Source organism: Vombatus ursinus, unplaced genomic scaffold, assembly GCF_900497805.2.
Source record: "Vombatus ursinus unplaced genomic scaffold, bare-nosed wombat genome assembly UNPS02014812.1, whole genome shotgun sequence".
Taxonomy (NCBI): domain Eukaryota; kingdom Metazoa; phylum Chordata; class Mammalia; order Diprotodontia; family Vombatidae; genus Vombatus; species Vombatus ursinus.
The window spans coordinates 95,748,356-95,770,826 of record NW_020954590.1 but is presented as its reverse complement, the minus strand read 5'-3'; the positions used below and the strand labels follow the sequence as shown (position 1 = coordinate 95,770,826).

At 39.9% G+C, this 22,471-nt stretch overlaps 1 protein-coding gene across 3 annotated transcripts in view; it reads left to right on the top strand.

The window, feature by feature from the left end:
• Positions 1 to 19,812, top strand: part of LOC114054266 (double-stranded RNA-binding protein Staufen homolog 2-like) — a 405,344-nt gene extending 385,532 nt beyond the window's left edge. For all 3 annotated transcript variants that reach the window (XM_027877452.1, XM_027877453.1, XM_027877454.1), the window contains 2 exons: positions 16,951 to 17,039; positions 18,698 to 19,812. In XM_027877452.1, coding sequence (XP_027733253.1) covers positions 16,951 to 17,039; positions 18,698 to 18,791 — 183 coding nt within the window. In that variant the 3' untranslated portion in view covers positions 18,792 to 19,812. The remainder of the gene's footprint in view (positions 1 to 16,950; positions 17,040 to 18,697) is intronic.
• The last annotated feature ends 2,659 nt before the right edge of the window (positions 19,813 to 22,471 follow it).

Below are 22,471 nucleotides of genomic sequence, written 5' to 3'. Positions count from 1 at the left end.
GTGTGGGGCTTCTGCATCAGGGTCTTTGCCCACCTGGAATTTCCCTTCTTCCTCTAAATTCATCTTCTTCAACTTTCACCAAGTCATTCTAATCTAATCCTCTTAACTAATGTCAAATGTCACTGGCCAAACCTGACCTGGGCTAATCTGGTAGTTCAAGCTCAAGACTGGAATTGAATGAGAAACTCGTAGACCATTTAGCAGTTAAGAAAAGAAGGTTTACCTAACCATGGCATGGAAAATATATTCCGCAATGATACAACATTAATTCAGTTGAGTGTAGCATCCGTGCCCCAGTGTTGTCCATGTTGGAATGATTTCAAGCTTGAAGAAGCTCCTAACTCTTTGTGTTCTTTGGTTTGTATTTAGGTTGCCAAAGAGCTGTGTGGGTAATCAACTCTTGGCCCCATAAACCAATTAATTCTCAAGGAAGTTGAGGAAAACCTAGCCTGGCCTAATTGGAGTTGGTCCTTAGGAAAAGCTCACCCTGCAGGGCCTTAGGAAAAATTAGCATAGCCTCTCTGGGAGGGACCCTAGTAGTTACTACTCCTACTATATTTGTTTTCCCATGAGAAATAGTAGCTTTTTTTCAAACTGTGTAGTGTATTGATGAAATTTTTAGTATTATTAAACAGATGTGAAAAAAACAACTGGCCTCTGACAGGTACCAGTTTTTTGGGGCAGGTGATGAAAAAAATGAGAATAATATTCACTTTTCTACAGGTTAGGAGGTAGATACTAAAACATTTTTATTTGCTGCTATATTTTAGGTTTTGCTTGAAAGGCCCCTTTATCCTATGTTGCTCTTTTTAGCTACAATATTTTTATATTGACATCAGTCTGTGGTTGACTCTTCCTTAAATTTAATGTGGTTATCTCTATATAGATCATTTATTATATAGGGCATCTCTATATAGATCATTTATCTTGGACATTTCTCTGTGGTGGAACAGAATAAACAAATGTTTTTCCATAGAACTTCTTAACTTCTGAGTTCACTTCCAGGGAGGCAGTAGGTGATGAATTGAGGGATATTCTGACTCAGTAGCTGAAACTATGACAAGTGGCAGAGGGAGCAGTCATGTAATATCGCTTACATATGCATAAGAGGGAGCACACTAATGCTTCTGGAACTGGGCTGCCAAAAGGTTAGCATCTCCCAAATCACCTAAATGCAGTGTTTACTGTGTATTGGTACAAAGGTTTCTCATTGCAACTAAAGCTAGAGAAAGATACTTTCCCTTGTTCCTTGATCAATCAATAAGCATTTGAGTGCCTAGAATGTGCCAGGCACTGTGTTAAGTGCTGGAGATACAAAAAGAGGCAAAAAGATAGTCCTTGCCTTCAAGGAGCTTATAATCTAATTGGAGAGACAACATGCAAACAAATATATACAAAACAAGCTATATACAGGATAAATAGGAAACAAAAGAGGAATTAAGAGGGGTTAGGGAAGACTTCCTGAAGAAGGTGGGATTTTAGTTGGGACTTAAAGGAAGGCTGGGATCTCAGTAGTTGGAACTGAGGAGAGAAGGTATTTCAGGAATGGAGGATGGCCAGAGAAAATGCCAGGGGCTGAGAGATGGAGTATCTTGTTCATGGAATGGCTAGGAAACCAATGTCACTGGATCAAAGAGTATGTGTTGGGGATTAAGGTATAAGAAGACTGGAAAGGTAGGAGGGGTCTAGGTTATGAAGGGTTTTGAATGCCGAATGTTACTTTGTATTTGCTCCTGGAGGCAATAAACTGGAGTTTATTGAGTATTGGGCAGGAAAGATAGTTTTGAGAATTATCAGCATAGAGATAGTAATTAAATCCATGGGAGTTGATGAGATCACCAGGTGGAAAAGTATAGAGGGAGAAAAGAAGAGAGCCCAGGGTAGAACCCTGTGGGACACTTATGTTTAGAGGCCATGATCTGGAGGGGGATCCAGCAAAGGAGACAGAGAAGGAACAGTCAGATAGGTAGAAAGAAAACATAGGAGAGAGTGGTATCCTGAAAACCTAGGGAGAAGAGCATCAAAGAAGAGAAAGTGATCAACAATGTCAAAGACTGCCAAGAGGTCAAGGAGAATGAGGATAAAGAAAAAGCATTTGGATTTGGCAACTAAGAGACCATTAGTAACTCTGGAGAAAGCATTTTCAGAGGAATGATAAGTGGGATTGTAAGGGGTTAAAAAGAATGAGAGGAAAGAAAGTGGAGGCAGCTATTGAAGAAGGCCTTTTTGAGGAGTTTAACTGCAAAAAGCAGAGGAGATAAAAGATGATAGTTATAGATGGAAGGATTAAGTGAGTTTTTTTCAAAATAGAGGAGACATAGGCATGTTTGTACCAGTAGGAAATGAGTCAGTAAACAGAGAGAATGAAAATAAGTGAAATAATGGAGATGAGAGTGGAGGCAGTCTTTGGAGAAGACAAGATGGCGTGAGATCACTTTAACAAGTAGAGAAGTTAGCCTTAGTAAAGAGTAAAGTCATTTCATCAAAACAAGGGTGAAGGAGGAGAAAGTAGAAGGCACCTGAGTGATAGATGAGGAGGAGGGGAGAAGAGAAAGTTCATGATGGATGGCCTTAATTTTTTCTGTAAAATATGAGGCAAGGTTCTCAAATGAGCAAGTGGGGGGAGGGGGAGCCATAGGAGGTTTGAAGAGGGATGAAAAGGTTTGAAAGAGCTGCTGTTGGAGAGTGGGGTAGTGTGTTGATTAGGGAGGTAGAGTAGGATTGCCTGACAGCAACAAGGGCCCAGTTGAGGTTGTGTAACATAGATTTGTAGTGGACCCAGTCAGAATGGTTGCATGTTTTGCTCCACCTGTGTTCAGGAGCACTTGTGTAGGTGCAAAGGCAATAAATGGTGGGAGTGATGTAAGGCTAAGGCTTGGCTGGGCATAATTGGGAGTTAGGGATTCAAGAGAAGAGGATGGTGTAGAGTTGAATTGGTTCAGCAAGTCTAGATAGGGAGAAGAGGAGAAAGTGGCTAATACAGGGAAGATAGCCTAGGAGAGAATTGAGGGATCAAGAGATTAGAGGTCATGGTACAGGTAAAGAGTAGGGTTATGGAAGGGAACACAGAGAGAGAGAGATAAAAAACCAATAGATTGTGGTCAGATAAGGGGATTTCAGAATTCTTCAACTTGGAAGTGGTACATTTGTGAGTGATGACAAGATCAAGGGTATTACCATCCTTGTGTATAGCTGAGGTGTGGTGAAGGAGTAGCTCATAAGAGGTAGTTTGAGGAGCTAAGTGGTTAGGGAATTTGAGGAAGAGTCAGTGTCCCCTAGTATATGAGGGCAGGAGTTAGAGAAGAGAGAAAAAGTGTAAGCCAGGTATCACACTCGTTGAGGAAGGAAGGAGAGTCACCTCAGGGTCTGTAGACAACTACCAGGATTATTGGGTGGTAGATACGAGTAGCGTATGAATAGCATTCTCTCAAAGGAAGAGAAGTTACTGAGTGATAGAAACGATTACTTTGGGGCAACTAGAAAATTCTTGGCTTGGCCCCTAGCAGCCTTTCCTCCAGGGATATGCTGTACCTTAGCACATCTGTAGTCTGAGGTCTTCTCACCTGAGGAGTAAGCTTTCCTTCTCCTCATGCATTATACACAAAGGTATCCTACTCACCATACTCGTTGAATTTTGTGACTTCTTGGAAATGCCAGGTATCTACAAAACAAATGGTAGTGATTATATTCTGTGGGCATCTTCAAATTACTTGAACAGTATTTTTCACAAGTCTGTAGGTGACTGTCTTTTTAAATGAGACAAGAAATTCTAGCTTCTTTTTGCCTAACTCCATCTAATAATAATATTTATGTTTACATTATCCTTTAATATTTGCAAAGCACTTTTATATACATTATCTCATTTGAGCCTAACAACAACCCTATGAGGTAGGTAGCACAGGTATTCTTAATTACCATTTTACAGTTGAGGAAATTGAGATTCAGAGGTCAGATGGCCCTGGATGTAAAGTATCAGAGGTAGAATTTGAACCCAGGTCTCCCTGACTCCAAATCCAATACTAAGGAGAAACTACATTATTTCCTCTCTCTCTAGAGGAACTGGCAGAAGAAAAACAGTTCGTGAAGGTTGTTAGGGAAGCGAAATAGTTTTTTTCAGTTTTATTCAGGAATTGTTAAATTGTTAAACCATCTTCATAACATTTTAGCATATTATAAATAAAGACTTCATAGATAGATGAGATAGATAAAAAAGACCTTATAGATAATTGTATCCTTGTCTATAAATTGTCTGTAGATTGTAGTGATTAAGAACATTTGGAATTTGGAGGTACATTTAAATTACGTAAACATATGTTGGTGAGGGAGTAACTATAGACAAATCCAGATAATGTTTGTAGTGCTGAATGAAAGATAGTACTGCCTTTACAGCCTGCTGGCAGCCCTGCATAAAATTCCTTAAGTGATGACAGCCAGTTTGACAGTGTATGAGAGAAATAAAATATAAGGGAAAAAATTTCACAAAATTTTGCAGGAGCTGAAATACTTAGCATATTTTCTGAGATCCGGACTTGATTATGTATATACAATTAGAGATTAGAGATTTGATATGAAATTAGAACAGGTGCCATTGATTTATTGGGCTGAGTCAGATTGTGGTATCTAAGGGTTTCATAATCATTCCATGCCAGGTCTTCAATTAATGGAATGCCTTACTTCCAAAGCTTGCTTCCATTCCAGTTCAAAACAAGAAGCATTTATTTAGCATCTGCTTTGTGCAAGGCACTCTACTAGGTGCTGAGGATTCAAAGATAGTATTTTTTAAACAGTCCGTGCCTTCAGGGAGCTTAGATTCTATGAAAGGAAAACAACATATGAACAGATCTGTACATACATGATCATTTAAGAAGGGAGAGAAAGCTGACAACTAAGAGGATCAGAAAGGGCTTCTCCTAGGAAGTATGTGAGCTTGGACTTGAAGGAAGGTAGGGATTCTAAGATGTAGAGGGTAAGAAAAAAGTTCATTCCAAGCATGGGAGAAAGTCTGTGTTACCTTTTTACCTCCAATCTTACAGAATCCCTTTTCCTTCAAACTGCAGATCAGGTACTACCTCCTATACCAAACCTAAACTGATGCCCCTGCCTCTGTTGTTAGTACCTTCCTTACGAACTACATTGTATTCATTCAGTATTTATACTGTATATAATTATATATGTACACATTGCCTTCTTTCCACCAATAGAATGTAAACTTGAGTGTAAGAATTGTCCCATTTTTTTTTGTATTTTTTATCCCACGGTACAGTGCCTGGAACGTAGTAGGCACTTTAAAAAATGTTTGTTGATTGATTGGTTGATGGAAATAGAAGACAGAATGCCAGATTTTTGGAATAGCAAGTAAACCATTTTGGCTGCAATAGTGTATGAAGGAAAATAATATGAAATGTGCCTATGAAGATAAGATGGAGCCAGATTTTGAAGGGCTTTAATTACCAAGATAAGGAGTTTGTATCTTAGGGGTTGGAGTCAAGATGGTAGAGTGAGAGGATAGCATTTTCCCCTTAGTTCCTCCAGAACCTCCTCTACAACAACCTAGAAAGCTCACCAAACTGAATTCTGATCAGGAAAGCCAAGAAAAAGTCAGTGTGAGCTATTTTTATAACCCAAAGCGCCTTAGGAAGATAGAGAGGTGTACAGACACTGGGTGGTAACCTGGAGCCTAGCTCAGCAGCACTGCAGCAACCAGTGGCAGCATCCGCAAGGAGCAACCTAGCACCCCAGCACCCCAGGATGGTAATGGGACTAAGCATCTAGACAGAAAGAGATCGCAGGAGACCGCTGCATTAGTACTGGGAGCAGGAATGGATGCCATCTGGCAGCCCGTTACTCACTTCCAAGTCACAGTTCTAGTGCAGAGACGAGCGGTTATGAGGGAGAAGGGGCCCTTCCTGTGTATGGAGCAAGAAACAAGTTCCAAAAACAGATGTGTGGCTCTGAGCCCAAGAACAGAGAGGGGGCTCAGCTCTAGCCTTTAGCTGTGCATATAAGCCTACAGTGTAATAAACCAGGACACCAAAACTACAAGGGAGCAAGCAGTTCAGTCTCTCTGTACATGTAGAACCTCACAACTACCTAACTGTGTCCAGTCCAGCAGCAGTCTATGGAAACTCAACCTCACACAAGCCAACAGACCAAACTGAATCAGGAATTTGGAAAGTGTAGAGCATGACAGCAGTGAACAGACCTCTTCACAGATCACACCACTTTGGAAACACTGAAAACTTACAAGCCCCCACAGTGAGCTGTGAGGGCAGCAGAAACACATAAAAGAAGCTCTCCCCCAGAGGTGAACAGAGCCCAGTGCTAACATAACATCCAAAGTCAAGTATACTGGGAAAATGAGCACACACGAAAAAAGAACCTGACCACCAAAAGCTACTATGGTGACAGGGGAGCTCAAGACCCAAACACAGAAGAAGATGGTGACTTGAAAACATCTATAAGCAAAGCCTCAGAGGGGAAAAAAATACAGATTGGACACAATCCCAGCAAGAATTTCTAGAAGAGTTAAAAAGATTCTTTAAAAGAGCAAAAAAAGATTTTAAAAGTTTTAAGAAGTTTTTTTTATTTTTAAAAAGATTTTAAAATAAAATAGGAGTTTGTATCTTTCTTAAAGACAACAGGGAGTCCTTGAAATTCTTGAGTGGGAAAATATATAGACAGACCTGTACTTCAGGAGAATTATTTTGCCAGCTCTTTGGAAGATGGATTAGACATGAAAGAGACTAGAAGTTGGATGGCCAGTTGTGACTTTTGCAGTAGCATAGGTGAGAGGTATTGAAGCCCAGAATTAAGGCCATGTAATTGCAAAGATATGTTGTGGAGATACAACTGACAAGATTTGGGAAACTAATTGAATATAGAAGGTGATGAGAATTGGGAATGACTCCTGGGTTGTGAACCTGGATTATTGGAAAGATAATGGTTAGAACAGAAACAGGGAATTAGAAGATGTGGCTTCAGGGGAAAAGATGGTTAGTTCTATTTTGAATGTGTTATAAATGTTTATTGGATACATATTGGATATGTGAAGAAAGTTCCAAACCTGGTGGTTGTTCAGAAGAGAAATCAAGGCTGGATATATAAGTCTAGGAGCCATTTGCCTAGGAATGGGAAGGGATAGGTATGAGACCCAGTATTTCATTGGCACAGGAAACTCTGAGGTGAGAGAATTTCCTCTACACTGCAATTTGCTTATTACTTACTGATTTTAAAACAAAATAAACACAAAGCAGTAAAATTTTAAAAAACCAACAGATTAATGTCCTATAGGCCTGGCAGAAAGGTGTTTTCAGCACAGTACAAAAATTTAAAGGAACTCAGTAGAGAACTTCAGGCTAGATATATAGATCTGGTGATCTTTTTTTTTGTTTGTTTTTTGTTTTTGCTAGGCAATGGGGTTAAGTGACTTGACGAGGGTCACACAGCTAGTAAGTGTTATGTGTCTGAGACCAGATTTGAACTCAGGTCCTCCTGACTCCAGAGCCAGTGCTCTATCCACTGTGCCACCTAGCTGCCCCTAGATCTGGTGATCTTTTGCATAAGCATGATGGTAGTTGGTTAGATAACCAAAGTAGAGCACAGAAAGAATAGAAGAGAGCCCAGCTATAGTATAGGATGGGACATGGATAATGCATCAGAGAAGCAAACTGAAGAGTGGCCAAGCAAGGAGATGTAGAACCAGGAGAGATGTGTGTCATGAAAACCCAGGTAGGAGGTAGTAACCAAGAAGAGAAAGTGTCCAGTAGGTGTCAGATGCTCCAGATGGATCAAAATGAATGATACTTAAGAGAAGGTCATTGGATTTAATAATTTAGAAATAATTGGTAGCCTTGGAAAGATCAATTTCAGTTGAATGGTGAGATTGCAAAGGATCAAGGTGAATTGGGGGTAAGGAAGTGGAAGTGATGAATGAAAAAGAACTTCTTCCAGGAATCTGGCTGTGAAAGAGAAGAGCTATAGGGCAGTAGCTTAAGGGGATGATAGGTCATTTGAAGATTTTTTTAAGAATGTGGGAGATCTAGCCACGTTTGTAGGTATCAGGGAAGGGAAAATTGGAGATTAGAGTTGACATGAGGGATAATCAAAGGGCCAAGCTTCCAGAGGAAACTAGAGGGAATAGGATTAAGGGCAAGAATGAAATTGGGGGAGGGGAGCACGGTTGATAAAAAGGTCCACTTCTTTATCAGAGACTAGAACAAAAGAAGGAAAAATGGGAAATGATGTCAAGGGAATGTGAGGTGTTTAATAGGGAAGAAAAAGAATCTCACGGCAGATGGCCTCTCTCTAGGGAGGAATGGTATGTAAGGCCTGAGGAAGGAAAAAAAGTTTTGTAATAGCCACTTTGGGAAAGTATGATAATCAATTAGGGAAAAATAAGATTTCTGTGTAGCAGTAGTTAGTGGACCAAGTTGTCTTAGCTGTGTGACTTCCTTGAACATCATTTGAGTAGGAGTCAAGAAGGTGGATGGTAGGGGTAACTCAGGATTGAGGTGTGAGTGATTAGGTCTTTGAGAGAAGAGGACAATATATAATTGAACTGGTTAACCATAGGGCCAAAGTAGCAAGGAAAAATAATCAAGGCCCTAATAGAGATGATGGACTAGAACAGGGAGAAATGGATTTACTGGAGGTTGAAATAAAGACCAAGGATTGGTTTAGGGAAAGGGTGACACAGGAGAGAGAAGAGATTGTGGTTAGAGAAATTTCAATGTTTTAAATGATGGAAGTGAGGCCAAAGATCAAATTAAGGCTATAACCATTCCTTTGTGTGGCTGAGTTGGAGTGAAAGTACAGGTCCTGGGAATTGAAGAGGCTTGTAAAGAAGGAATCAAGGATGTTTGAGGAGGCATTGTGATAGGGTTTTCTTGGGCTTACCTAACCTAAGTGGCTCATTTGTGTCCAGAATTGCTGTTTCTTTGCAAGATGCAGAACCAAAAGTTAACAGTTTAAATCAGCAACTTTAGCACTAATTTCCTAATTTCCTCAAAGAAACTGCACATTTCTCCTAGCCTAGTTTGTTGGGGAACATAAAAGAAAGTACGTCAAGTGCTAAAGAAGGTGGCCAATGATGCAATGCCTTCTGATGGGAATCAGGTACCCATGAATGCAGGAGATTGAAAAGCAGGAGATGAAGGGAAATGTGCTTACAATAGAAGGTTCCAGAAAGTACACTGGAAAGGGAGGGCAGAGCAGGATAAGGACAAGAAGGGCTGAGGTAGATGGGAATGAAAGAGTAGGGAGTAAAAACAAGAAAAGGTCATTGTCACCTAGGTGAGTTGTAGCTCTGGGTGGTAGGCCTGGGGTGAGGAGGAGTGCTGGCATGGTGAGGCTTATAGTGGCAGTAGAGAGGGAATCCTCCTCACAGTTCCAAAGCAGAAGAGGCTGCTTGTGGTCACTCATGGACTAGAGCACAGGCCAGGAAAGGAGTAGACACCTTGCCTCTGATCGTACCAACTTGGAAGAACTGAAAATTTATAGGTCCCTAGAAGTATCTCTGAAAACAGCTGCAAAAAACCCCTAAAGCTTGGGACAGTACATTCTCCACACTGGAAGCAGATCCCTACTTGACAAAGAGTTTAATAGTTGAGTAATTGGCTGGGATCATGAGCAAACTGTGCAAAAAAGTCAGACCATAGAATCTTACTTTGGTGACAAAGAAGATCAAAATAGAGAAGCAGAAGAAGACAACAAAGTCAAAGCTCCTATATCCAAAGCCTCCAAGAAAAATAGGAATCAGTCCCAGGCCATGGAAGAGCTCAAAAAAGGATTTTGAGAAGCAAGTAAGAGAAGTAGAAGGAAAACTGGGAAGAGAAATGAGAGTGATGCAAGAAAATCATGAAAAACTAGTCACAGCTTGCTAAAGGAGACCCCAAAAAATACTGAAGAAAATAACACCTTAAAAAAATAGCCTAACCCAAATGGCAAAAGAGGTCCAAAACACCAATGAGGAGAAGAATGTCTTAAAAAGCAGAATTAGCCAAATGGAAAAGGAAGTCCAAAAGCTCACTGAAGAAAATGATTCCTTAAAAATTAGAATGGAGCAAATGGAAGCTAATGACTTTATGAGAAATCAAGAAACTATAAAACAAAACCAAAAGAATGAAAAAAATAGAAGACAATGTGAAATATCTTATTGGAAAAACAACTGACCTGGTGAATAGATCCAGGAGAGATAATTTTAAAATTATTTTACTACCTGAGAGCCATGATCAAAAAAAGAGCCTAGACATCATCTTTCAAGTAATTATCAAGGAAAACTGCTATGATGTTCTAGAACCAGAGGGTAAAACAGAAATGGAAAGAACCCACTGATCACCTCCTGAAAGAGATCCACAAAGGAAAACCCCTAGGAATATTATAGCCAAATTCCAGAGTTCCCAGGTCAAGGAGAAAATACTGCAAGCAGCCAGAAAGAAACAATTCAAGTATTGTGGAAACACAATCAGGATAACACAAGATTTTGCAGTGTCTACATTAAGGGACCAGAGGGCTTGGAATATGGTATTCTGGAGGTCAAAGGAGCTAGAATTAAAACCAAGAATCACCTACCCAGCAAAACTGAGTATAATTCTTCAGGGGAAAAAATGGACATTCAGTGAAATAGAGTACTTTCAAGCATTCTTGATGAACAGACCAAAGCTGAATAGAAAATTTGACTTTCAAATATAAGACTCAAGAGAAGCATGAAAAGGTAAACAGGAAAGAGAAATCATAAGGAACTTATTAAAGTTGAACTGTTTACATTCCTACATGGAAAGATGATACTTGTGACTCATGAGATCTTTCTCGGTATTAGGGTAGTTGGAGGGAAAATATATAGACAGAGGGCACAGGGTGAGTTGAATATGAGGGTATGATATCTAAAAAATAAAATTAAGAGCTGAGAGAGGATTGTGAGAGGGAATGAATGAATCTTACTCTCATCAGATTTAGCTTAAAGAAGGAATAACATACACACTCAATTGGGTATGGAAATCTATTTTACCCTACAGGAAAATAGGGGTGAGGGGGATAAGAGAGGGGGGAATGATAGAAGGGAGGGCAGATTGGGGGAGGGGTAATCAGAAGCAAACACTTTTGAGGAGGGACAGGATCAAAGGAGAGAATAGAACAAATGAGGGGCAGGATAGGATGAAGGGAAATATAGTTAGTTTTTTACAACATGGCATTATGGAAGTGTTTTGCATGACTACACTTGTATAACCTGTATTGAGTTGCTTGCCTTCTCAAAGAGGGTTGGTGGGCAGAGAGGAAGGGAATGAATTTGGAACCCAAAGTTTTAAAAACAAATGTTAAAAATTGTTTTTACATGCAACTGGAAAAGAAGGTATACAGGCAATGGGGTATAAGAAATCTATCCTGCCCTATAGGAAAATAGAAGGGGAAGGTGATAAGAGAAGCTGAGGGGGGTGATAGAAGGGAGGGCAGATCAGGGGAAGAGGTATTCAGAATGCATGCCGTCTTGGGTTGGGGGGAGGGGAGAGATGGGGAGAAAATTGGAACATAAAATCTTGTGGAAGTATAATTAATTAATTAATTTTTAAAACCCCACTATCAAAGAGTTCACAGTCTAATGGGGAGCAACATGCAAACAAATATGAAAAAACAAGATATATACAAGGCAAATTGAAAATAGTCTTAAAAGGAAGGTACTAAGATTAAGGAGGACTCAAAAAGGTTTCCTGTAAAACATGGAACTTTAGCTGAGACTTGAAGGAAGCCTGGGAAATCAGGAGGAGACAATAAAGAGGGAAAAAATTCCAACCGTAGTAGAAAATTCCCCAGCCAGAGGTGGAGTGTTGTGTGCAAAAAACAGTCTAGAAGCCCCTGGATCACAGATTTTGGAGGATGGAGAAGTAAAGGGTGAGATAAGATGGAAGAAAAACAGAAAGGTAGGAAGGAGTCAAGTTATAAAAGACTTCCAAAGCCAAGCAAAGGATTTTATATTTGATACTGAAAATCATCAGGAGCTACTGGACGTGATTATTAAACAGTGGTCACCATTGCACTTTATGAAGATCATTTTGATAGCTGAGTAGATGATAGAGTGGAGTGGGGAGAAATGGCTCAGGAAAACCAACCAGCAGTCTATTTCTTCAGTCCATTGTGAGGTGATGAGTTCCTTCACTGGGGTGGTGGCAGTGGTAATAGCAGAAAGGGACAAATATAAGAGATGTTTTGAAGGTAGAAATGGTAGGACTTGGCAGATTTGGTAAGGGGGTTGGAGAAGGGGTGTGATGAGAGAGAGTGAAGTATTTAATATATCTATGGGACATCCAGTTTGAGATGTCCAATAGGCAATTAGATATGTAAGGCTAGAGGTCAGGACAAAAATTAGGGATAGATAAGTAGCTTTGGATAGGGTTGGATAAGATGATAAGAATCATCAGCGTAGTGATTTAATTGAATCTATGGGAGCTAATAAGCTTCCCATAGAGAGAGAAGAGGAAAAGGCCTAAGCCAGAGCCACCCACCGTTAGCAGGTGTTGTAGCATTTCAATGAAGATACAGAAAAAGAGACTGAAAAGGAGCAGTCAGGTAAGAGGTGAAGCAAGAGAGCAGTGTCACAAAAACTTTAGAGAGAAGAGAGTTTGGGAGAGAAGAGGGTGGCCAGCAGTGACAAAGGCTACAGAACAGTGAAGAAGGATGAGGATTGAAAAAAGGCCATTATATGTGGCATTTAAGAGATCCTTGGTAATGTTGGAAAGAGTAATTTTGGTTGCATGATGAGGTCTAAACCAGAGCACAATATGTTGAGAAGAGAGTAAGTGAAAGGAAATGAAGGGATAAATTGTAGACAGACTCCTCAAGGAAGTTAGTGATAAAAGGGAGGAAAGATAGGGGATAATATCTATCAGGGATAGATAGATCATGGGAGGGTTTATTTAGGATGAGGGAGATATTAGAATGTTTGTGGGCAGTAGAAAAGCTTCCAGTAGACAGGGAGAGATTGAACAGTAGTGAGAGAGTAGGGATAATAAAGGGGGCAGACTGCTGGAGAATATGGGATGAGATGGAGTCATTTGTAGAGGGTTAGGCTAGGCAAGGAGGAAGTCACCTTTTCCTGTGAGACAGGAGTGAAGGAGAGATAGTGTCAGAAGGCACCTGGGTGATATAAGATGAGGAAGGGAGAAGAGGGAGCTCTTAGCAAATGGCCTCCATTTTTTCAGTGAAATATGAGATAATGTTCTCAGCTGAGAGGGTGGGGAGGGTAGCTGTGGTAAGTGGGATAGTGAATTGATTAGGAAGATGTATAAGAATTGCCTTGCCTTCAGTTGAAATTATGTCATATAAATATGTATGTAAGCCAATCAACATGGCTTCATAATTTTCTCCAGCTTTGTTCAGCAGCAGATGGAGGGAGTAATCCAACGCAGAGGCTTGGAAGGGCAAGGTCTTTGATAGGATAAGGGGCAAGTGAATCAAGAGAAAGGACAGTGTAGATTTGAATTGGTTCACCAAAGGCTCACATTGTGGAAGAAAAGAGAGTGTAGCCAGTACCAGTGTTATGGCCTGCAAAATAACTGAGGGGCAGAGGGATTGGAGGTCATGGTGAGGACAAAGGACAGGGTTTGTAGTCCTTCTTTCCCAAGACAGAGGAAGAGGTAAAATGACAGGAGATTGTGATCAGACGAAAAAATTTCCAGAGTTCGTGGACATGGAAGCAGAACACTTATGGGTTATGGCAAGATCAAGGGGTATGGCCATCACTGTGGGTAGCTGAGGTGGGGTGGAGGAGGAGGTCAGGGGAAGAAGGTTAGGGTATTTGAGGGAGTAACAATATATTTGTTGAAGTCACCTTATTTGAGGGAAAGGTGGGAGGAGTGACCGAGAGCCAGGTACTAAACTGTAAGAGGTAGTTTGTGAGCTGAGCTTTAAAGGAAACTAGGGATTCTATCAGATGGAGTTGAGGTGAAGAGGGGATTGAATGATGAAGCATGGTGGACAGCCTGTGTAAAAGCCAAAGGAAGGAAATGGACTCCCATCTAAGGAACCACGAGCATGCCAGTTTGGCTAGAATGTGGGGTGCATGAAGAAGAGTAATGTGCAGTAAGCCCCAAAAGGTAAGCTAGAACCTGATGGTAAAGGGCTTTAATGGCTAAACTGAGAAGTTTGTCTCTTATTGTAGATATAAAAGGGAGCCACTGGAGCTTCTTGAGGAGGGGAGTGACATGCTCACACCTGTGCTTTATGGACGTCAATCTGGTGGCTATGTCAAAGACATCAGAGAGAAGAAAAAAAAAAGACCGGAGGCTGGCCAGTTAAAAGGCTATTGCAATGGTCTAGATGCAAAGTAATTAGGGCCTGAGCCAGGGCAGTATCTGTGTGGAAATAAGGGGATTGATATGAGACATTGTCAAGATAGAACTGATAAGACTTTGCAACTGATTGGGTGTGAGGGGTGAAGAGAGAAGGAGTCAAAGATGATGCTAACATTGCAGACCTAGATAACTAGAAGGATGGTTGCAGTCATCGTGATTTTTGAAATCTGTTGTTTGATCTTGTAGTTACAAATGATAGGACTCAATTATGGAGTCACTTAGGCTAAGTGGTCCTAATGAAAACATAGAAGCTATGACAGACAGCCTGTACTTACTTTTCCACTGTCCTGACTCATTCTGACCCTGTGTCAAACTTGTAAACTATCATGGCTCCTGATTGGACCAGGCTCCCAGAAGCTGTGTACCAGCACCCATTTCTGGGCACCCCAATTATAGATTCAGACCCTCAACCAATTTCTGGTCCCAGCTGGGAAACTCGCCCACTGGAGTCTGGTATTGATAAACACCCTGGGGAATCTCCCTACCACTTCTACGTCTGATTAGAAATGCTCCCTTCTCATATCTGACATTGATTATCTGTTCTCAACCAAGCCTATCTTTAAGGTACAAAACTTCCCTGCTCAGACCCTTCTCTAAGTGTGTGCTCCAAGTGAGATTTTGCTGCTCTCCACATCTCCCACACATGAGTGTCTCTGGCCCTACATGTGGCTGAATGTCTCGTCTGTGTTGCCATATAGAGTGTGGTGCTTTTGTTTTTGCCTATTTGCTGTACTTCGCAGTAATAAAGTTCATGCTCATACTAGCTTCCCAAGTACCAGTTTTCTGTAAATCCTCAAATCCAGGTCTTTATTCCATGAGGCAGCTAGAGCAATGGGGGTATCCTTGACAGAAAGAGGGAAGTTAAACAGAAAAAAAAACTGGGCAATGGATGGGGGCAGGGGGAAGGAGGGAAGATAATGAGCTTAAGAACAGGGAGATCTGAGCATGTGTGTAGGCAGCAGGAACAGTGGATAAGGAAAGTTTGAAAATTAGGGTGATCTAAAAGGCAAGCTTCTGGAGGAGACAGGAAGGGATGGGATCATGGACACAAGCAGAAGCTTCAAACCAACAAAGAAGAAGAAATTTGGTGTTGTTCAGTCCTGCCTAACTCATTTGGGGTTTTCTTGGCAGAGATACTGGAGTGGTTTGCCATTTCCTTCTCCAATTCATTTTACAGATGAAAAACCTGAGGCAAACAGAGTTAAGTGACTTGTGCCAGCTAGTAAGTGTCTAAGGCCAGATTTGAACTCAGGTCCTCCTGACTCCAGGCCCTGGCAACCTATCCATTGTGCCACCTAGCTGCCCCTGAAGAAAAGTTAGGGAAATGCCGCTAAAGACTATTGGTATCCACAATTGTTCAAAGCCACTTAGAGCTGACTTATAGCTGACCACAGTGTGTAGCAGTGAATTTCTAACTGATGAAAACAATCCTGACTGCTCACATCTATTCTGGACTCAACAGAAAGTTTCTAATCAAGCTTTAAAAAAAAAAAAAGTTGGAGGTGGGGGGAGACTTGAATTCTTACTCAGAGAAATGAGAGTTTGGAAAGTGCACAAGAGTGTCAACAAGTTATGTAGATCTTATCATTATTGCATTTTTGGTGCCTCCCAGATATCCAGCCTGGACTCCACCGGCCTGTCAACACCCTTCACCAACCCACGCATCATAAAGTATATCAGCACCTAAGAAATATCTAGCCCTTGTGGAAGGTTGTGCCTCCCAAAACCTCTTGGATGAGCTCACAGATTTCTTCTTCCTTCTACAACACTATTTACTCCACATAGCCATTATCTGTTTTGTAGTTCCCTTGCTAATAATAGTGAGCTGACTACCACTGGAACTAGGTAAAAGGGGGAGCTGCTGGTGTGAATGCCGTCCAAATGAAAAGCTCACTCTGTAAGGCTAAAAAAAAAAGAGAATGTTACTATGCAGCCTTCACTGACAAACATCCCCTCCTCGGAAAGACGTCTTAGAATAATTCATCCTCAAGTTAGTTGTCTCTGCATTTACCAATAAAAGCTCTAGTGGTGTTTGCACAAATGCTGGAGAATAACCTATATTCTATGTAAATCTTCTGGGTCTTGGACCCTTTGCTCCAAGGAAAATCCTCACATCTCTAACACTGTATCTACTGTGTCTCACCAATTAATATATTCCACTGTAAAAAGCAAATAGAAAACACTCTATTTTTAGCCTTCCAAAATATTGGATGTCCCAAAAGTATTAGTGCAGCTGTAAGCTAGTAAAGCTTGAAGATTTAGGGGACACCCGAAGTGTCTTTGCTCTCTGGAATATTGCATGTATTATCAGATGTGGTGGATTATTAGTTGTTTTTTTTTCCCCCTTTTTCCCCCCCTTTCTTTTTAAATCTTTATTACAAGGGAATCATAGTGGAGGGAGGAAGCAAAGATTCAGAATGTGATATAAAAACAGAAAGTTTCAAGTATATCATATATACGTTCCCAGATATTATTTGGGTGTATAGTCATATGTGTATTTAAGTTGGCAAAGGGTATTCAGAATGGCAAAAGGTGGTTGGTTTAATGTACAATGTTATTCCTGCTGTATTAAAATTAGTGAATTTTTCACAATGTTCTTCTTTTCTAGGCTGCTTTAAATGCCTTGAAACAGTTTTCAGAGCAAGGTCTTGATCCACTAGAAGGGGCAATGAAAATTGAAAATGGATCATTTGAACAGTAGGTACCATCTCTGTCATTTCTCTGGTTTCTGATATTCTCTTCTCAGTTATGATTGTAAAAGGTATTCCATACAAGTGTGATCCACTCAAAGCAATTGAATATGAGCTTCTTGAGGGCAAGGATTGTTTTTTGGCTTGTCATTGTATCCCAAGCCCCTAACACAATGCTGGGCACATATCTACATAGTAAATGCATACTGAATGAAAGGGAACTGCCTCAGGATTCAAAACCATGTTAATGGCTTTTTAAATTAGTTAGTGTATCTAAAGTAATGGAAATAACCAAAACAACTTACAAATCTCCTATTAATGATTTGTGAAAGATTTGAGTAGCTGTAATGACATTTATCTCTGGATTTTTATGCCTATGTGTTCAACTATTTAATGTAAACTTTGTTAACTCTTGAAAAACATGTAAAAGGTTGGGAGGCAGGGGGTGGGGGAAGGAGAGTAGTAGAGGGGAAAGACTGCAGGATTTAGAGGCAGGGACGCTGGGTTTGAATCCCGGTTGTTATTTGCTTCATGTGTAACCTTGAACAAGTTATCCAGCCTCCCTGAACTCACCTATCAAATGAGATGGTGGATTAAACAGTCGCTAAACCCTCAGCCATAGCTGAATCTCTAACTCCATCATAATCCTTTTGCTCTTGTAAAACTAACACATAATCATCTTGGTTTTTTTTTAATAAATATTTTCTCTTTATCAATCTTTATTTTTGTGGGTTAGTATTTGCTTTTTAATGTACAAATTTTGATGAATTAACACAAAACATACCGAAAGCAAATAGAATGATTAGAAGTAAGGATGACATGAGAAATGATCACCCCAAATATTCAGAAGGCAGTCTCTTCAGATTGCCCCTTCAGCAAACTCTGAGTGGAGTGGATAATAGAGAAATGAGGCAGAGAAGTTGGGAAGAGATAATTCTCATCTTTGCTAACGTCTGCTACCCAAATTTGTCACCTCCTCTCCCCTCCCACACCCGAATTGTTGCCAAAATGGCACCATTTGTTTTGCTGGTGCTGATTGAAACAGAAAACAACTAAATAAATGATTTCTTTCTCTTGGTTCTGCAGTTCACTTCATCTTTTTTATTTTAATTAGGTGTTTTGTTATGTTATGCTATGTAAGAAATAAACTTGTAGTCCATAGATAGTCAATATTGTCTGAAAATTTTGTCAGCAATTGTGCTTACATAATAGTACTCCAGGTTTTAAGCATAATTTCCTAGATTTTTGCTATGAAATATGTTGTGAGAGAACAATTGTAGGATATTTAAAATATTTTAGAAAATTATACTTATAGGGTTATATATTATCCTGGTAAACTTATTCTATGGTTAACATAGAAATGTAAAAAACAAATAGTATTTGGTAAAATGTGCAACATTGATAATAGTAAGATTAGAAAACCTTTGGAAGACAGAAATGGCATTTTAAGTTTTCTATAGATTGGCAACTATTTATAAGTTAATTTAATCAAAAACATTTCCACATGATCTCATCAGCAGACTATCTGAGCATAAATATTGTTGTTTCACTTTAAAATGTCACTTTTGTGGTGACCTTTGAATCTTATGTGCCATCTGCTAATAAACATGTCTTAAGATGTGCAACCCTGGACCTTAAGCTCTTGTTAATGTATTAATCTTTCAGACAAGCCAAGCATCTGGGAGAGAAAGCAGACAATAAGCAGACTAACTCAGGCACCCCGGCTCATGACTGCAAGGATTCAAAGGCTGTCGTCTAGAGCTTGCCAGCACCCACGGCTGCCACTGCATCCTTATAAACCTGTCAACACGCAATAGGGTGTATGTGTTCAAGGAAATGAATGACTAATACCATTATTTGAGTCCTATGTGAAGACAACACTGTTCTAACACAAGAGATAGTATACATGGTACTGTTTATTCAATTGGGGAAAAATAAAACTTTGAGCATTTTCCTTGGAACTTGATATCAAATCATAACTCATTTGCCTAGAGGCAGCCGAAATCGGATCGTGCTACTGGAGCTTAAAATAACATTTAGTGAAAAAGTGTTAGAAAAAAAGAGATCAAGTTTAAAAATCAATGAATAGTAAAGAAAAGGATGGATTTGGTTCACTTAGGATGATTTTTTTCATAGTATAGTTTTAAGTTCAACTCTTCTTTTTTTTACAAACAATGTTTGAATATTTTAAAATTAACCAATGGCAGTGCTGTGAAAACTGTAGTTGTTGTCTTCATATATAGTCGTACAGCTCATCTTTGTATGCAATCCCATGCATTCTTCATGCGATATGGATATGTATAACATTAAGATGCACTACTCAGAGTTGTATGCAAACAAGTCTTAAATCATGACAAGTATTTGCTTCAAATATGAACTGATGTTAGTAAGAATCAGTTATGATATACTCCAGGTAAAAGCAGTTATGATATTTGAGTTCCATGATTCCATTGGCAATTAACGAGGCGTCTTGCCTCTGAGGGAATGTTTTCCCCTTGAGTCCACTGTCTGTTGTGTGAAACACATCACACACCCATTTTGTGTGTTGTATCAAACCACCGTTTGCATCAACTAAGTGTTTTTAATAACTGAATTCTGACCTGGGACCGTAGACAGAATTGAAATAAAATAATTAATGTTGTAGGAAAAACAAAAAAAAAGCATTGAAAGAAAAGTAAAGTTGATTTTGGCCCTGTGAGAACCTGGAGCTGCACCCTGATTCTGTACCCGCATGTTGGGATTCCACATGTGGCCAAACAGTAAAACCATGTTAGTCCGTATGCAAGTTGTTGTTGTTTTTCTTTCCCTCTCATTTAAAATATTAACCTAATGAAGTAATGAAAAAATCACCTCCATGACTACTCATGACCCAAAGTAAAGTCATGACCAATGTCCTTGGTGCGGGTGCCACCCGCGGGCTGCCTCCCCGGGGAATCTTCGTGGCTGGCCTCCCCGACGGCCCACAGGGCTGGTGTTCTTCACCAAGCAGCGTGATCTTCTTGTGTACGCTTTCCCTTTATTGATTTTCAAATCTTACGCAACAAGAAAGCAGTATACAATTTAACTGCTCAACCCAGCATGACAATAGGAATACGATTATGTAAGATTTCACAAGCAAAACCACCACAAATCATGATCTGGCTGACTCACACGCGACCAGAGAATAAACAAACAGCAACATAAGGAAATAACTCCAGGGTTATTTTTAATTAGTCCCATGTGGGGAAGTCCAACAGTCTTTGGAGGGGTAGGTACCCTCAGATGAAATAGGTCTAGTTACAGAAAGGTATGTGCTCGTGGAAATGACAAAACATCTGTTAAGTTGTGGCTTACAAAAAGAGTCTTAAGACACAGCATTGTATTGATTCAGGGGTCCCACCGCAATTATCAACCATCAGCCATCCTTCCAGAAGCAATATTCTTCCCATCAGACATTCACCGCCTGAGACTCAGATTAAGGACCAACAGAGAGAGACTTAAGAAAAAAAGATATACTTGTCATCAATACCCCCAGAGGCATGGATTATTAACAGTAGGTTTCAAAAGTAGATTTAATCTTCAGTTTGCTAAACACAGTAAACATAGACCAGCTTCTGCAGCAGACAGCCTGGAACAACACAAACACAATCATTTCTGTGGGAAGGTGATGAGCTCAGAAACAAACAAGACTAATCATTTCTCAGGACTGAAGTATCTGAAGCATTTAGCTCCTTGATTGTCCTGTAGTCTGAGCATCCTCAAGGTGTTGCTGACTCACCTCTAGAACACAGAAGAGTGAAGAGAAAATTAGTTTTCTTGCAATAGAAAAGGTAAAGCTATATCAGGCATTCAAAATCCAGTTTTCTCTGTAGACTTTAAAAGCCCCAAAAGATCTGATTTTTTTTCTCATCTTTTCCAGTGAAATGTTGGGGTATTCTTTGAATTAAATTAGCAATGCATAGGACTGGAGCTGCCAAGAGTCAGTGCATGGAAGTGTGTGATGTTATATATCATTAGTGGGGAAACCATTAACTAGATTTATTGAGAGAATGTTTCTTCAGCACAAAGAGATCTTTTGATGAAAAATGGAACTCATTATTCTTTAAGGGAATACAGATTGACTTATCTCCTTTATCAATTACAGTCTCTGCTTTCAGCTTTTCTCAATCAGTATTAGACTTTGTAGTCACTTCCTAGTGTCAGGGCCAGCATGTTTTATAAAATGGTCTGGTTTAGTATTTCAATCTGGAAATATAATATTGAATCCCTTTAGAACTTGGGCCATCCCCTTCCAGTACAACTTTCCAAAGAGTCAGCATTGAGACATCATGGATCACTCTGTGACACTGCTATTCCTATTGTTTCCTTATGTGACCTCATCAAGGGGTTGCTTTAGCATTCTTCTCTCTAGCAAATATTCTTAAAAGTGAGGTTCTGAAAACATTAGCCAGTTCCCTGAACACAAAGAAAAATAAAAACAGGTCCATGGAAAATAAGCCTCATTTTCCAGAGATTGACAAGATTCATTTTCCTGGGTACTTCTGATGACCCATGAAACTTGATGTAGACGTTTGCTTTTTTTTTCCTCCCCAAACTCTTACATTGGATAGAAATGTCATGGTACCTCCTATTTGTTATATAATTAACATTCTCAGTGTTTCTTATTTAAAATATAACTTTCAAATATTGCCTATTATCTTTTTAAACCAAGAGTAATGAAGACCTTTAAATTTTTACAAAGACAAGAGAAAACTGTTGTGGCAACCATTTTTTCTGTTTTTGTTTGTTTTGAATACTCACCTAGTACTTGGCACTGGAGTGGAGATTGCCTGGAATTACATAGTACTGTATGATTAAGATAAGAAAGCACCTAAACTCACTGCCACAGATCCCAAAATTTCATGAGGAGGTTAGCCATACTCTCTGCTTCTTGGATTGCCTGTGCCAAGAATCCCATATTGACTATGAGGCTTCTTATTGATAGGTCCAGGATGCCCCCAGTTATCCCAGAGGCCTTGTTATGGACCAGTACCCACTCTCTCCAAACCAGCATCACCTAGCTTCTGGACAAACAGTGGTCATGGGAAACTTTCAAGCAGGCCCAAATCTGGAAAGACCCCTACCCTGTGGTAGCTCCAGACTAGGCCCATATCAGTCCCAATCCACGCTTACAATGAATTTCAACAGAATCCTGAAGCTGCTGATAGATCTTAGATATTGTGCAAGGGACCCCAGCAGCTCAGACGTGGCAAAGAAGCATGAAGGAAAAGGCCTGCCTGTTTATGGCTGGCTGAAGGCTTCCACCATCTTTGAATGCTTCCACAAAAACAATTGGCCAGCATAATCTCTATCCATTCTTGGGCAGTTCACCATCTAAATAAATGAATGAAAACACTTCTATTAAATGATTACTATGTGCCAGGCACTGCACTAAGCTCTTAGGTTGAAAATACAAACACA